This window comes from Equus asinus, chromosome X (genome assembly GCF_041296235.1).
Source record: "Equus asinus isolate D_3611 breed Donkey chromosome X, EquAss-T2T_v2, whole genome shotgun sequence".
In the NCBI taxonomy this organism is placed as follows: Eukaryota; Metazoa; Chordata; class Mammalia; order Perissodactyla; family Equidae; genus Equus; species Equus asinus.
Genome location: NC_091820.1, coordinates 109,868,984 through 109,887,052, shown reverse-complemented (window position 1 = coordinate 109,887,052; position 18,069 = coordinate 109,868,984). Strand labels below are relative to the sequence as shown.

Here is an 18,069-nt window from a genome sequence, read left to right as displayed (position 1 = left end):
CTGCAGAACAGGGGCAATTCTAACTCTATCTACCAAACAGGTGAGTACAGTAAGTACTGCAGGATTGATATATGCCATACCAGTTGTAAAAGTGCAAAGGAACTAAAAACATCATATAAACATAAGGCATAGATTAATGGAAAAACGGGAGTAAAGTCGAAATGTTCTCTCCTTTGGGAATTCCTCATTGCTAATTTACCTGAAACTTGCTTTGATCTGGCTGCTGCTGTTGACATAACCCTTATACTTCATGGACAGTGACAAATCTCTAAGATCATACAGTCGTATTCTGGAGTCATTTGAGGTTACCAGTATCTAAAAATAAATCAAAGGAAAAGTTAAAAATACCACCTTTTATCTAAGTTAAGGTATAACCAAAACAAAGTGTTACACACATAGAGAACATACTTCAAAACTAGAATAAGTAGTATTCCAAAGGAAAGGAAATATGTTCTTAGCCAAAATATTAAGAACTAACTTTCAGGAGTCTATATATAGGGTGGAGAGAGACGGTTTTGAATACTTAGTACCTTATTTTCTCCAGGTAAAGGCTCAATGCCAGTAATTTTTCTTCCAACCTTGTTGCGCCCTCTGGTAGATCGGACATGTATTTGTGTATGGTATTTCAAATGCTAAAAAAGAAATTACAAATTAAAAATATCAGAAGGAACCTTAAAGACCATCTGATCCAACTTGCAGACAGACATGGTATTAATTGCCTCAACTTACACAGCCCAGAGAGGATACATCAACTTATCCAAAAACTAAAGAAGTGTTTTTACTAAGTATTCACTTATGCAATTTACACAAGATAATCATTTACCTCTGTATCATAGAAAATACATCTGCCATCATATGTCCCAATTACTGCATATTTGCCATTCTGACAGAAATTTGCAGCTGTGATCAATTTTGTTTGACCGTCTACTTCATTCCATAAAGCCACTTTTTTGTCAGGTATGTTCCAAAGGCGGAGCTTTCCATCCAATGACCCACTTAGAAAATACCTGTCATCCTAAAAATGTGGCAAAAGAGAAAACTTTCATTTTACCAGCTCAAGAAAAATTCATTAGCAAATCAAAACCTTAAGTCTATTAGAAATAATGTTTAATATATGTAGATCTCATTGGAAAAGTACTAAAGTATTCTTCAAGTAAGCATTATTTTATTCACTAAAAATAATGATGATTAGAAACTTCAGTATTCATTTTGAAGAAATGACTTTCTAATCACTTTATCATATCCTTAAGGTGCTTTGCCAAGGTATGGATGTTAATAGATAAGTGCTGGAGTATATAATACGTAGGAGAGGGTTCTGCAATCAAAGATGTTTGAAAAATTCTGCGTTACAGGAAGTTAAACAGGATTCTCAGTTAACGTGCATTCTGAATTTCCAAAGGGAGGATAAACGAAGGTAGCATCCTCCAACCTACTTAACCACAGACTTTTTTGGGGTGCTGGGAGGGGGTCAGGTAGAAACACCTAGCAGGGCTAGTACCTTCAAGGAAGAAGCTTTGGGAGAAACTATCCTATAATGATGCCTTTGCCCCTCCCCTCCTCTGGGATACATGTAACAGTTGGATAAAAGAGTAATGTCAGTTAGCCCACAGAACCAGTCAATTTTTGGAATCTGACACCACGTCATCAGAGAATCGCTTCACTACTCAAATTCTCAATCTCAAACCAGGGGTTCTCAACCAGGGGCAATTTGGCCCCACAGGGGACATCTAGCAATGTCTAGAGACATTTCTGTTTGTCACAGCTGGGGGGTGATGACATCTAGTGGGTAGAGGACAGGAATGCTGAACATCCTATCACGCACAGGACCGCATTCCCTCCCTCTACAACACAGCATTATCCAGCCCAAAACGTCAATTGTGCTAGGGCTGAGACACCCTGCTCTAAACTAAACCAGGCTTACCACTAAGCTGGTCTAACTTTTGCTAACGTAAGAATTAAAGATAAAATAATTGGGATGCCAAAATAAGAAACAGATTCTCTTCTCTGCTCAAGATTCTTACCCACCTCTGAAGCCTGTCAAGGATAATCTACATAGCATGGGCATTTTTGAGGCACTCAGGCTTGCCTCAGTGTCTACCAGTAGAAGAAGAGCTGATCAAGTAAAAATACTTCATTTTGGTCTTACAATTCAGAATTTTATTTACATACATGACTCAACAGGTCAGCAGAATTTTTACAAATGGGGCTTTTCAGTTTCCAAGATAAAACCAAATAAAAGTACGCAAAAATTATTGATTAAACAGAAGCTTTAATAATAAAGAACTACACAGATAACTATCACCATGTAATACTTCTCTCTTTCCACTCAGATACATTATAATTAAAATAGAGGTGGAGGGAAGGACTTTGCTTACAGTTGCTGACAGGGGTAAACCCATCTTTTTACTGCATCCTTGGGTGACAGAGTAGGGGTGTTATTCAGAAAGAAGCCTCAAAAGGCTTCATGGTCAAAACTGATAAGTTATTAATATAGATCAAACATTTTTAATTTTCAAAAGTTCTTAACCAAGTCTTCTAAGGGTTCAAAATCATTACTGCCTATGTTATAAGCCTGCACAGAGAGGGAAATTATATTGAGGAAAAAAAGTCATTCTTCTTTTAATCTGGGGAAAAAGAGGAAGAAATGTGAACATAATTGAAATGTTGCATTAAAAAGACAATGGCTATTGAACATATAGAGATGAGAACATGATTGGAAATGTAATCATACATCAACACAGGAAAGGGAAAGTCAACTAGGGTCAGCACTAGCCCTCCACTTATTTCAACCTAGCTAGTGGAGTAGCACCAACATGTGACTTCCCTGTGTTTACTGTTGTTTACTGTTGAAAAGAACTAAAATTAATTTAGCCTTACACATTTGAGTGGCTCTATACTGTAAGGGCATAAGATAGGTCGGCAATTCCATGATAGGAGATTCTTCTTTGGTTGAAATCATATGAAATTCTTTCTTTCCAGAGGAAAGATATTAAAGGATTTTCTACACTGAGGGATGAATAAGAGGGATCTCAAGATTAACAACGCTTCCCAATATTAAACAGGAATTCAGTATATCTTATAACGAATTTTGGTCTTTGCCTCTTTCGATCTTTTCCTCTTTGTCTCTACCCTGCCCAACCCTCCCACAACTAGTCCTGCCTATATGCTTCCCTTTCTCATTTATCTACCTGCTACTTTCTCTTCTTCCTCCATCTCCATTATCTCTCATCTTTAAAAGGACACTTTATTTCTTTCTTTATACCCTGCATGTTTTATTAAAGATTTGGGATGACTTTTCACTGCTATATTTAGACTATAACACTTCCAGTTCTTCTAATGCAGGTTAGCAGAATATTTATTTCCTATTTTCATTTTTAAAGCAAAATGAAACACTAAATTAAGTTGGTCTTAACTATGCGGCTGTTAATAATTTTTTTTCCTGTAGTTCATTTGCCCTCCAGAGAAACCCAGTTCCCTCACCTTCCTTACAGTATAAAAAAAATGTATAAACAATTACTTACTCTTGGATGGAAAGCTATGGCAGTGACAAAATCTATATGTTGAAAACAGCAAAGGCATTCTCTTCTGGAAATGTGCCATAACCTGACTGTTTTATCCATTGAAGAAGAAAGCAGAAAGTAGTTCTACAGAGAAAGTGACACTGATTATTTTATCACCGTATTAAAAAAACTACTTATGCAATAAAAGTGAACTTCTGGTTTTATGTATCTCAATAGTTTTGTTTTTATTGTTGCCATATGCAGTATTAGAAAGAACAAAAGATTATCCAATTCACTTGGAAGATCTCATTTTTTTCCAAAAAGTTAAATACCGTATTTCTTTGATTCTAAGACTTTTTCACATTACCTATTCTGAAATTAGGATGAATCTTATGATTTATGTCAAAAATCTGCCAGGTACCAACAGAGGACTAAGGTGTGCCTTAGTTGTTATAGCCTGCATATATTGGAACTTAGCTATGAGTATAAGGCATCTATTCATTTGATTGCCACTTCAGTTCAATTATTTTCACATTGACAACACTGGTGAATTTTTTTTTTAAGATTTTATTTTTTTCCTTTTTCTCCCCAAAGCACCCCCCAATACATAGTTGTATATTCTTCGTTGTGGGTCTTTCTAGTTGTGGCATGTGGGACGCTGCCTCAGCGTGGTTCGATGAGCAGTGCCATGTCTGCGCCCAGGATTCGAACCAACGAAACACTGGGCCGCCTGCAGCGGAGCACGCGAACTTAACCACTCGGCCACGGGTACAGCCCCAACACTGGTGAATTTTAACTCACGTGGATTCCCTAATTGTCACTTAAAATGCCTTCAAAAAGATTACCCTATAATGCAGCAGGGAAATGAAAAGTTATTGTGTACCTGTCACACCCTAGGCAATAAAACTAGAGAACAGAAATTGTTGAATCTCTCAGAATAGATCATAGAATTTTCAAAGCTAAAAGAGGGCAGTGTAATATTTAGGGATTGCTGATGGCCCATTACCCAGGACCAAACCTCTATCTGTCAAAAGCTTCCAGCTGGTAGAAGTTCTTCAATTTCTAAACATAATCTACTTAAGGGGAGAACTATGAGTTATACTGAACAAGGAAACCCAAATGAGACCCTAGTATTTGGTATGCCTAAAAGTGCTAAACAAACTGAAGTAATGATGACATTTATTGAGTACTTACAATGTGTAAAACATCGTTCTTAACATGATACAGCAATCCTACGAGGTAGGCACATTATTATCCCCTTTTACAAATGAGAATGTTGAGGCACAGAGAGGTTACATAATTTGTCTAAGACTATACAGTTCGTCAGTGGCAGAGCTGGGATTCAAACTTGGGTAGTCTGACTCTAAGTCCAGGCTGTAACCACTAACACTCAACGTGCTCAAGTACAACACGTTATAAAAAGAAACAAGATGCTTTGTCATTTGCTAAAAGTAATAAAGAATCCTTAATCTTTGAATGTAAAAAGACTAAGTGCAAATATTGATTTGGCTATGTTGCTGTACTAATAAATATATACGCTATTTTGGGCTAGTTTAGGAGGTGTATATTTTATGTGGTATACCTGTTTTTAAACATATGGTGTACCTTATAATTAAAAAATAGAATTTTGCGAAATTTACAATAACTTTTGGAACAACTAATAACAATTATCTTTATTTTCAAGATCCATTCAGTTCCAGAAAACTTTTGAAGAGTATGTGCAGTTTGCTTTATATTTCCTCTTGATTAGTAACAACTGTATAAAATATAAATCTATGGTCTGCTGTTCATTAAAACTGACTTTATTCAATTTTTGCAATAGTCCATTGCTTTAAACATGTAAAAGAAATATAATGACATCCCTAAAAGTGAAGATGCTGAAGACATGTTAAGACTTGTTCTACTAGGCCAAGAGATTTCTGTTCAATAAATACTTACTGAATAAATAAAAAGTATTATCTTTTTTTTTGAGGAAGATTAGCCCTGAGCTAACTGCTGCCAATCTTCCTTTTTGCTGAGGAAGGCTGGCCCTGAGCTAACATCCGTGCCCATCTTCCTCCACTTTATATGTGGGACGCCTACCACAGCATGGCTTTTGCCAAGTGGTGCCATGTCTGCACCCGGGATCCGAACCAGCAAACCCTGGGCCACTGAAGTGGAATGTGCACACTTAACCGCTGCGCCACTGGGCCGGCCCCTAAATAATTTTCTTGAACTAAGCATGATCCTGGGAGACAAAGAAGTTAGATTCAAATCTAAGTTCCACCCATAACTAGTTTTGTGATCTTGGACGGGTCAGAGGCCCAGTCTCCTCATCTACAAAATGAAATACCACCTACTTCACAGGGTTGTTACTGTAAGAATTAACAAGGGAATTCTTGTTACCTGGCACAAAATAAGTCTTCAACAAATTTAAAACCCACTATCAACAGTGACTGTGCTAGATACTGAAAAGAAACAACAGTAAAATAAGATCTGGTCCCTACTCTCAAGGGATTTAGAATCTTGTTGCAAACAAGACATAGAAACGTACATAGTTAAACAGTTAAGTAAAAAGAACGTTTAAGAAAAGAACATACAGGTAGATGAAAGCCTTAAGAACAAAAACTGAGGTTTCCTAGAGAAGATATTCTCCAGTATGACTCCTACTGAGTTGCCAGCCTGCCCTACAGATTTCAAACTTGCCTGCCCCCGCAACTGCCTGAGCCAATTCCTTAAAATAACCTTCCTTATGTATGTATATCCTCTGTTACTCTGGAGAACGCGGACTGATACTGCGGTCAATGGAGATCTAATTTCCTCCAGTTAGTGTTATATTGCAGAAAAAATATTGGTTTGCTTTAGCAAGTAAAATGAGTGCAAGGTTCCAAACTATGTGCTTTGTACTTCTTATTCCAGATGAATACGATTATCAGAGTAAGAAGACTTTAGATTTCCATCTTCTGACAACTCAGTCAGATTTTGCACAGGGTGGGGAAGAAGTACAAAGACACAAATAGGGCTCAGTTTAAAACCAGACTACCAGGTGAGGCCCAAGCTTGTTCCAGGTTAGAGAAAGACATTATGACAAATGAGTTACGAAAAGCATCCAGAACCTCTAAACAAGTAATGATAGGAGTAGCAATTCATAAAAGAAGTGAGTCAAGGCTGAAGCTCAAGGACAGCCTGACTTGCCAATACATACCAGTGATATTTTTGGGTACAGGAGGTTCTCCTGACATAGTTAAAATATATAAGCAGCACTGGTATCCCTGATAGTATTTTGTTAACTTAGTTGACTTTTCTCAGTTTAAGGCTTTTAAATATTACTTTCCTTCTGAATTCTTAACATATTTTAGATTCTGATTACTGCCAAATTTTAATACAAAGTAATTGTAACGTATCAAGCAAAAATTCCAAAGACTGCTTCATGCTTCAAAGACCTTACATCAAGTTTAAAATACCTCTTAAAATTTTCACAAAACTGCTAAGATATTTGATCGGTGGCAAAACAGACCTTCTACTTCTGAAATAATTTTGCTCTAAGGGGGGAAAAAACATCACAAAATGAAGACATCATTGATTCATAGAATTAATTGTTAAACCTAAATTACTAATTTCACAGTAGCAGAATTAGCCCCAAATGCAGCAGAATATAGCAGATTAGCCCCAAAGCAGTCTTGATTAGATAGATCAGACTTCACCTTTGTAGCTGAAGTCATATCCATTTTGCTGTGGATAGTTACTTTGCAAAATTACAAAAGAAGCAAAAGGTACAGTATATAGACATATCCAAGTAGAAACTGTTAAGTAATATAAAGTAAACATTTTCTTATTATCCTAACCTGATGTTTCTCTTTTTTAACTTAGATTAATTTGTAGATAGCTCCCACAAAGTAGATACGGACATTCAAACACTCGACAGTGTGACAATCATACAAATAAAACATTTGCTTTTACCCTAAACTCATATTACATAGAATTAATGTAGAATTCAAATAAGAATTTCTTACTTTAGACCATGAAAGATCAAGGAGATCAGCAGTATGTCCTTTATATTTGCAAAACGGCCGTTGTCGAAATGGTGCATTTTTATCATCAGGGTCTTCATCAGCTCCACTGCATACCTATTTAGACATAAAGACAAATGTTAAAACTAGCAAAACAAAAGCTTCATATTCTTCCCACTCCATCTGTTCTCTCATCATTTTGTATGACGTCTGTGTGAAACCTTGATCCACCAAAAGCAAACTCCCCTTTAGGCTGCATCTAGTACTTATTACCTCTTCACCTCCTTGACCTAACAAACCAGGATCATCCCTGAAGACACTGCGCTATCACAATCTTTTTCCCTCCCTAACAGAGCCCCTACTTTGTCCTTTTCTGAACATCTGTTCCTTCAGGAGAGGTAGGAGCCAGAACCAGGGGGTGATCACGACAGGTCCAAGCTAATCAAGATGAGCTCATTCTCTTTCCCCAGTGATGACTGGTTTAGGCATGGGCATGTGCTACAATTTTTATTAATTAGACACGAGGCAAAGTTTTTGGGGGGTGAGGGGGAATAGGGGAAGGCTCCTAGAAATATTTCCTCACTCTTAAAAAGGGGCATACTAAAGGGACCTTCCTCTTTCCTGCCTCTGAACATTGTTGTGGGCATATGACGCCTAAGACTGTAGCAGCCATCTTAGGACCATGAAGGGAACAAGCCCAAGAGAACAACAAATAAAGAACAGCAAAGCAGGAGGATGGTAGGACCCTGTGTCCCTGACGACACTACTGAGCTGCTGAATTAACCAACCCTGGAACCGCCTTACCTCCAGACTTGCTTCCTCATTAAGCCATTTTCAGTTGGATTGCTGTTATTTGAAGTCAAAAGCATCCTGACAGAGGTAGGTAGAAAATAATGCCACATTGTGTGCTGTGCATTTAGTATACAACATGGTCTTGTACTGATTATCTGAATGAATCCTAACAACTTTGTGAGATAGGTATGAAGAGGAAGAAATTAAGAAAAAAACTGAGGCTCAAAGAGGTCAAAATAACATATCAAAGGTCACACAGCCACCTGTAACCAGTAGAACCAAAGCAAACATACAAATCATCTAACTGTAGGTCCAGAGATTGTCCCTCAAATGTTTTAGAGGATGTAGCATGAGGAAAAATATGGAGTATTAGCTAAGCCTTGCATATTTAGGGAAGGGCAGAGAGGATGATGAGGCTGGAGAAAAAAGTATACAGAGACATAGTAGGGAATTAGGCTGGAAAGATACTTTGAGACCAGATCATAAAGCGCCTCGACTTTGTGCCTTAAAACTTCAGACATTCTAAGGCGATGGAGAGCCAACACAGGTATCTGAAGAGGAAAATAATACAATCTGACTCGTGCTTAGAAAGTGAACACTGGGCAATAATGTAAAAGATGGTTTGCAGAGAGAGAGAGAGAGAGTAGAGGAGGAAAGAGCAGTCAGTAAATTTAATAAGAATAATGAGGTTTTAAACTAGGACAGTGGCCATGGGGATAGATAAAAACTACCACTATTTGTCTAGAACTTCACAGTTGATAAAAATATCTTCACATCAATTGTGTCCAGCAACACGGACACCCTGGCCTTTTGCCAAGCACTAACCCTGGGTGACTACAACTACTTGTCCTAATTTTGCTGCCAGCCTAGCGAGCACTGCTAGAAGACATAAACTAAACAGGCTTGACCCACTACATAAAATTCAAATTCAACTTTCTGTTTAACAATCATTTACGTTTCATCAACTCCTTAGCATATTTCCTCTAGCAGTGATTCCAGATCTCTTTTTCCTTCCTGCTTTTTTTTCCCTCCCCAAATCCCCCCAGCACATAGTTGTGTATTTTTAGTTGTGAGTCCTCCCAGCTGTGGCATGTGGGACGCCGCCCCAAAGTGGCCCGACTAGCGGCGCCATGTCCGTGCTCAGGATCCAAACCGGTGAAACCCTGGGCCGTTGAAGTGGAGTGAGAGAACTTAACCACTGGGCCACGGGGCTGGCCCCTCTTTTTCCTTCCTTAAACATCTTTTCCTTCTCCCTGTAGTCTACCTTTTTTTCAAAATACTTAATGCTTTTTTTTTTTTATTAGAAAGTAGTGCATGTTCAGGGTAGACAATTCAGAAAACATAGTAGAAAAATTAAAATTAAAATCACCCGTAACCTGCTAACATTTTGACCGCCTTCAATTTTTCATTTTTTAAAAACAGGATTGAAATCATATTGTACACAGAATTTGGTGTCTTCCTTTTCATTATACCATAAACATTTTCTGTATGTCACTCTTTAAACATTTACTGGCTGCATAATATGGATGCACCATAATTTAATCATTTGCCATCTGTTGGTCACTTAGACATTTCCAATTTTTTTGCTAATATAAATATCAGTTCAATGAACATCCCAGAATATAAATTTTTATCCCTATTTGGTTGTTTATCCTAATAGAAGGGGTATTAGTCGGTCAAAAGGTTTAAACCTAAGACTTCTATAATGTCTACTGTTGCTTGCTTTGATAAAAGCAGGTAAGTTTACTAAAGAAGACTTTAGAAATACAGAAAAGTATAAAGAATCAAATAAAAATGACCTAAAATCTACCACCTAGAGATAACTACTATTAATAATTGTGTATTTCAAGTCTTTTATCTATAAATATTTATAGATTTTTAGTCAAAATTGGAATATTGTATCTAATTTTTCATTCTCCTTTCTTCACTTTATTTTGAATATTTTTAATGGCATTAAATAGTCTTTAAAAACAATTTAAGGACTGCATAGTATTCTACTGTATGGATTATGTAACAGTTTTTATTTTTCAACTCTTAGAAATTTAAGTTGTTCAAATTTTAACTGCTGTGTAAATAATAAGATGAAAATCCTTTTATTTACATCTTTGGGGATATCAGATTATTTTTTTCTTTCTTTCTTTTTTTTTTTTTTCAAAGATTGGCACATGAGCTAACAACTGTTGCCAATCTTCTTTTTTTTTTTCCCTTCCCAAAGTCCCCCAGTACATAGTTATATATTCTAGCTGTGAGTGCCTCTGGTTGTGCCATGTGGGACACTGTCCCAGCATGGCCTGATGAGCGGTGCCACGTCCATACCCAGGATCCAAACCAGTGAGACCCCGGGTCACCGAAGCGGAGCACGCAAACTTAACCACTTGGCTACGGGGTTGGCCCCTGATTATTTCTTTATGATAGATACAATACGTAACATTTTACTTGGTAATTCTACTTTTAAAAATCTCTCTCTCTAAATAGCTATCTCTATCTATCTACATAACTTTCTATTATGGACATTTCAAATATACACAAAAGTAGATACAATATAATAAATAGCATAATGAATCCCATGCATCCATCACCTGCTTTAACGATTATCAATGTTTTACTCATTTTGTTTTATCAATCCTCCCACCTTTTTATATTTGCTTATTTTTGCTGCAGCTAATGAGAAAGCAAGATCTAGACACCATTGATTTTATCAGTAAATATATGAATCTCCAACCAATAAGCCCTCTTTTAAATATAACTACCATGCCACTACTACATCTAAAAAATACCATTTCTATCTAATATCTAATCTACATTCAAATATCCTGATTATCTAAACACGTCATTTTAAAGTCGGACTGCTATCAAGACTTGTAAGGCTTTTGATATTTATTAGCATACTATATTACTATTTACAGATATATTCTTACTATATATCAGATACAGATATATTACTATATACCAAGTACTGTACTGGTTACTCGAGATACCAAAATGAATAAGACATTTCTTATCTTCTTATAACCTATTTTCACTATTTAAAAGCCAGAATGAACCTTTTAAAATATCAGAATATGTCATTCTCTGTTCAAAAACCCTCCATTGGTTTCCATCCTTCTCAGAGCAAAAGCCAAAGTCCTTGCAATGGCCTACATGTTATGATTGCCCATCCACACCTCTGTGACTTCATTTCTACTACTCTTCCCCTCACTCACTGGCTCCAGCTACCTAGGCCTCAATACTGTTTCCTGAACACACCAGAACTCCTGCCTCATAGCACTTTCACTTGCTGTTCCCTGTACCCGGAATGCTCTTCTCCAGATGGCCAAATGACCACCCCCTCACCTCCGTCAGATTTTGCTCAATGACAACTCTTGGTGAAGCTTTACTTGTCCACCTTATTTACCCCCTGCCACCCCACTTTATCTCCTTCATTTTTCTCCATGAAATATATTATCTTCTAATATAGTACAAAATTGACTTATTGTTTCTCTGTCTCCCAGCACTAGAATTTAAGCTTCATAACAACAGAGAGTTTTGTCTCTTTTGTCCACTATTATATCCCTAGTTCCTAGAACAGTGATTAATACATAAGAGGCACTCATTAAGTATTTGTGCACTAAGTGAAGATATAGGGCCAGACCTCAGGAAGCCCACTAGTGGAACATAATGGTTAAGAGCTTAAGCTCTAGAGACAGATCGGAGCTGGGTTCTAATTTTGATGCTGTAGCTACCAACTGTGTGAAATTGGTGAGTTACTTAACAACTCTAAGCCTTTTTTTCTTCATCTGCAAAATAAGGTTCTTAAAAGTACTTCACAACAGTACCAGGGCTGTTGTGAGGTTAACTGAGATAAGTCATAAAATATACTTAGCAAAGTACATGGCACATAGTAAGGGCTTATAAAATAGTTAGTTGTTGTTATACAAATTGACATAGTATAGTAAGTGATTTTAACAGAAATATGGGCAAAGTACCATGGGAACAGCGAGGGAGCTTATAAGTAATTATGCATTAGGTGAAGCAAGGAATGCTTCAGCGAGAAAACTTGAGTCTCAAATGAACTCACCATGCAAAGGGGAATAGTATATGTAAATACACAGAATCAACAAAGGGTCTGCCATTTTTGTTAGGGCATCAATGAATAACGGAGCAGCTCAGAACATAAGGTCTGTGAGGGGGAAGTGTGGGAAATAACAATGAGAGTTGAAGTCAGGCTAACCTCAGAAAGACCTCGAGTCAAGCTAAGGAATTTGGACTTAATTTGAGAGGAAAAAAAGAGAATCCAAAGGAGTGCTTAAACAGGAGAGTAACATGATGAGATTTGTTTTATAGGAAAGTAATTCTGCTGGCAGTGCGGATGAAAGACTGGAATCTGGGAGAACAGCTCTAATGGTCCAGGTAAGAGATAAAGGCCTGGATTATAGCAGTGGAAATGAAAGGAATGGCCAGATTCCAAAGACATTTCTGAGATCAAGCGGGCAGGATTTGGTGAATGAGCAGACACTGAGGGGAGATAAGAGAGTAAAAAGTGATCACGGTTGCTAACTCAAGAGATGGTATGGGTGTTAATTAACTGACATCAAGAACTCTGTCAAAGGAGGGGTTTTCTCGGGAAAATGATACTTAATTCTGTTTTGGACATATATTATCATTGCTGATGCCTGTCTTTCCCCATGCATAGCTCCTTGGCATGGATTGTCCATTGCATCTTTATAGTTTCAGTGCCTAACACATTATAGACATTTAATAATTGTTTTTTGACTGAACCAAATCTAAACCAATGCATATTTTTAATAAAATGCTGCATATGTACAATTTCACATAAGTTACCTCTCACTCCCACTCCTTTACAGTTAACTCCCTTCATCCAAGCTTTAGATTTTAATGATCTTGAAGGGGATCAGAATATATCACCCCAAAATATGTCCCTTTGCATAAAGATTATTTTGAGCTGAAGGCAACTGAGAAGAAACAGACACAAGAAAAAGTCTCTGCCCTCCCACTTTCTACTAGAAAGCAGAGCATAAAATTTCCTTTGTGAAGCTGTCTCCCCCTCACCTTGTCCTTACCAGGAAAAGAATGAGTCTTATCTCTGGAGATAACCCAAGTCTACATAAACAGAACCTTACTAAATAACTCTTATCTTCCATTAGTTTCCCCCAATATATTTACCTTCCCACAATTTAGGCACCTATAAGCCTAAATCCTTTTTTGTCTGGTCACTTCTCCAAAAACTTACTGCTCTTTGTTAAAATTATATGCACAGCCCCTGGGTCTAACTGCTTCTGTTAATCTGCCTTTTGTCGGTTATTTTTGTAGTAGATCTACGCAGAACCTAATACGGTAGAGGAAATTTTTTTCCTCCCCTACAATCTAGTCTCAAAAATTCTAAGCAGCAGTTAAATGCTATAATCCCCATATTGATGTTCTACTAATCAAGCACACCAAACACAGATTTACCCAAGAAAAGCATTAATTTCTAGGTAAACAGCATACTTAATGACTTCTGGTGCTAAGAAGAAATTTTACAAGTCTTTAGCATAAGGGACATTTTACAAGTCTCTAGCATAATGGAGCAAACTAAGCGTACTCCTCTTCCTTTCTTCCTTATGTTTACTGAGCTACTTTTGGAAATCAATAGAAACAGCATAACAGCCAGAATTCTAGGCTTGGCAAGACCAAAGAGTAGGTGAGTGATCTTGGGTGCACCATTCTGTGTGCCCAACTGCACAACAAGTACTTTTATGTATTCTATTTTACACGGATGCTAAGAAGACAAGAGGGAGAATGTAATTCAAAAGAGATATAAGATATCACTATCATGAGAAAAAAGAACACACACATCAGGAAAATAAACTCCATTGTGCTTACTGCGCCTCACTGCAGCCAGCACTAGGTTCAAAGATAATGCCAGATAGGAAACTCCACAGCCATATGAGATAGAGGCCTCTTTTAACTGTTCCCAAGTAGAATGAAAGAAGTGAAAGAAACCTCAAACAACCTTTTCCTGATAACAACAGCTACAAATGACATTCAACTACTACAGAAAAAAAGCTCAGTACTCTAGGGGGCCACTACTTTTTGCATCAAAGAACTACTATGCTCCTCATTTAAAAGGCCTTGCATTCAAAGAAGACTGGGAGTTACTTAGGTTTTTATTGGGGGGGTGGGGTGTATAGGGGGGTGGAAGTAAGTATCTGTAAGTAGGATTATTGAAATAAGCATAATACAAGATGGTACAAATAATCCGTTTTTAATAGTAATCAATACCTGGAAACTGTATGGTGAATTAAACTAATAAAAGCAAACTCTTTTCCCTAAAGCAAAGCAGCTGAAATCTTCACAGTTACATTAGTCAGTGGAGGCTTTATGGAGGAAGTGGGCCTTGAAGAACGGGCAAGCTTTGAATAGAAAGAAGGGAGATTGCAGGCATCCAGATAAGGAAAACAGGGACAAAGGCACAGAAGCAGGAATTCAACACAGATTCAGGCCTACCACAGTCAGGCACGGGGTTAGGTTCCAAGGATACTAAGATCTATAAAATACAGTCATGCTCCACATAAGGATGTTTCGGTCAACAACGTACCGCATACACGACAGTGGTCCCATAAGATCAGTACCATTGAGCCTAGGTGTGTAGTAGGCTATTCCAGCGAGGTTTATGTAAGTATACTCTAGGATGTTCACAGGACAATGAAATCACCTAACGACGCATTTCTCAGAACATATTCCTGGCGTTAAGTGACGCACGACTGTACAGTTCTTTGCCTTAAAACAGCCCAGAGCCTAGCCAGTGAGGCAAACTGCCAAGGAAGACGTACTAAGTAATACCTATGTCAAAGTACATATGACATACTGTCAGAACACGAATGAGGAACAATTTTGCCTGCTTGATTCAGGGAAAATAATAAGAGAAGATAAGATATTTGAGCTGAATATTGAAGGATAAGTAGGGCTTTCCTCTGTGAGGAAAGGGGACAGGGAGGGCATTCCTTGAAAAGCAAACAGCATGGACAAAGACATAAAAGTGAAAGAATGTTTAGGGTACAGACCTATATCCAGCATGGCAAGGAGGATGCACAGGCACTATGGAATTAGAACTGGGTTAAAAAGGTAAGATGAGGGGCCGGCCCTGTGGCTGAGTGGTTAAGTTCGTGTGCTCCACTTCGGCAGCCCAGGGTTTGCAGATTTGGATCCTGGGCACTGACCTAGCACCACTCATCAGGTCATGCTGGGGCAGTGTCCCACATAGAGGAGCTAGAAGAACTTATAGATAGGATATACAACTATGTACCAGGGGATTTTGGGGAGGAAAAAAAAGGAGGAAGATTGGGAAAGATTTTAGTTCAGAGCCAATCTTCCTCACCAAAAACAAGTGATATAAAATGGCTCCACTAAAGTGAATTAAAAAAAAAAAAAGGTAAGATGAGACAATATAAGGAAGGACTTTATTCTGTAGGTGACAAGGAGCTATCAGAAGATTTTAAATCACAAAATGGCAGTCAACTCTGTACTTTGGAAAAAAATACCTGGTGGCAGTATAGAAAATGAACTGAGCAAAGAACAGAGAGGGAAAAACCAATTAGGAGGCTACAGCAAAGAGTTAAATGAGTATGGAGAGCCTAGACAATATGAGTGACAATGAGGGATGAGGGGACAAATTCCAGGGGCATTTGTAACTAATTTGATATGTGAGTAAGGAAGAAAAAGTAATAGAGGTTTTTGACTGAGTTAAAAAGGTAATTTATGGATGATGATGCCATTAAAGAAGGTTCAAAAGAGAGGACAAGCAGGGTTGTGGGTAGATGATAAAAAATACTTCTGTGAATGACCATTAACATCTAGCCAGTTACTTAAGCCAGACACCTGGGAATCATCCTAGGCTACTCACTCACCAGCCCAGCTGGTCAGTCACCAAGTCCTAGAGGTCTCACTTCTTTCACATCTCTCAAATTTAGCCCATCTTTACGTTTTCTTAGACTCACTGCTATCATAGTCTATCGTAATCGAAGCACTCATTTCTCTCCTGGGTTAACAGGCTCTTAAAGTGGTCTTGTTGTCTCTAGCCTGGAGCCCCCATCCAATGGGTCCTTTACAGTGCTACCAGAATGCTCTTTTTAAAACAAAAATCTGAACATTTTAATAAGTTCTTGATGAAAACCCTTCAAAGTCCAACCCCCGCCTCCGCCGTAGCTTGCAGGATGAAGTTCAAATGTCGTAACACAAAAGGCCATTTAAAATCCCAATCCTGCCTACCTCTCCTACTACTCTCACACACGCACCCTTTGCTTCAGCCACATGGAATTTCTTGTAGTACCTTTAACATGCCATGTGCTTTCAGTCTTCATGCCTCTTCACCTGCTATTCGCTGATAAGCCCCTTCCTTCCTTCTCTCACATAGTTAACTCCTCGCTCAAACATCAAAGCTTTCCTGACACCCTGATTCCTAAGGTTAACTCCTATATCCATACAGTACCTTCTGTAGAATATTACCATCCAACACCGTAATTGTGGATGTATTTCACTAGTCAGCAAGGTCCCTGAGGCCAGAGAACATGTCTCGTTTGATTTTGCAAAGTCCAGCAGTGTCTGGCACAGGCAACAGGCACTCAAAAAACATTTGTTGAGGGAGTTCAGTTTTAGACCTATTAATTGACATACTTGAAGAACATGAAGGTGGAGAGATCCTATTATATTACTATGTGAAAAGAGGAGCACGCACAATAAGATCTCATTCTTGATTAAAAAACATAAAGCTATTTAAAGGAAACAAGAATTATGGAGCTAAAGCCAGTTCAGGACTGGAGGCAGCCAGCAAATATGTCAATTAAGAATGGCCAACGACAGAACTCAGAGAAACAGTGAAATTTAAGGGGGAGAAGAGGAAGAGACAGCAGGGACATAGAAAGAGAACAAGGAAAAACAGAACCATGGAAAGCTGAGAGGAGTACATTTAGAGTAGGGAAAAACTAGTGTCATACACTATAGAGCCAATAAAATCCCAGGAAAATACTGTTGAACAAGTGGACATTTTCGGTTCTCTTTGTTTACACTAACCTTGCCTAGATCAATACATAAGCAGCACAAGGGAGAGCCTGGAATAATATTTTGTTTTCTGCTGTTTAGGTTTAAAACTGGTTATATTTAACCCTCCAGTTCTGAGACCAAATGAAAATCATTAAGATATTTTAAACTACCTGAAACTGTGTGATAAAGCATTTATTGAACCAAGAAGATGGAAAAATTAAAATATTTCAGTATCATTTTTCTTTCCTTAATTACCTCTTAAGTATCCATTATTTAAAAAAAAAAACCTAACATGGAATTGAGGGAAGGGGATTTTGTTTAACTTAAGTTTACATTAGTAGTTTAATAGCTTGAATAATATTATTGACTGTCTGACAACCTTTAAGCATCACAATTTTTCATTTACCAATTCTAATAGAAGAAACTTTTGTTTCTAATGTATCTTAATTTTAATTAACTGCTTTCATGCAACTGTAATTTCTGATAAATGATAAGGCACTTTATGGTAGACAAAGCAAATCACAGTATTTAACAATAGTAACCATAAAATAATGAACGTACCCCTGTATCTGTATCAGATTTTGATGAATTTAGACTTTCCTGAGAAGGTGACGGGGACACACGTCCTAAAAACATAATAATTGTAAAAAGACATGTATGTACACACAGACACAAAAAAAACATCAACCAGAAATAATGACACAGTAATACCTAATTAATAGTCATAGAATGTAACATTCTGGAAAAATACATCATTTTAAACAAGTGAA

The 18,069-nt window shown here is 37.6% G+C and overlaps 1 protein-coding gene across 1 annotated transcript in view; it reads right to left on the bottom strand.

The window, feature by feature from the left end:
- The window catches only part of WDR44 (WD repeat domain 44), a 71,804-nt gene that overhangs the window by 4,521 nt on the left and 49,214 nt on the right, over positions 1–18,069 (bottom strand). Inside the window, exons 12-17 of the mRNA XM_014861000.3 lie at positions 17,861–17,925; positions 7,493–7,606; positions 3,522–3,644; positions 824–1,015; positions 531–632; positions 200–315 (exon numbers count right to left, since the gene is read on the bottom strand). Coding sequence (XP_014716486.3) covers positions 200–315; positions 531–632; positions 824–1,015; positions 3,522–3,644; positions 7,493–7,606; positions 17,861–17,925 — 712 coding nt within the window. The remainder of the gene's footprint in view (positions 1–199; positions 316–530; positions 633–823; positions 1,016–3,521; positions 3,645–7,492; positions 7,607–17,860; positions 17,926–18,069) is intronic.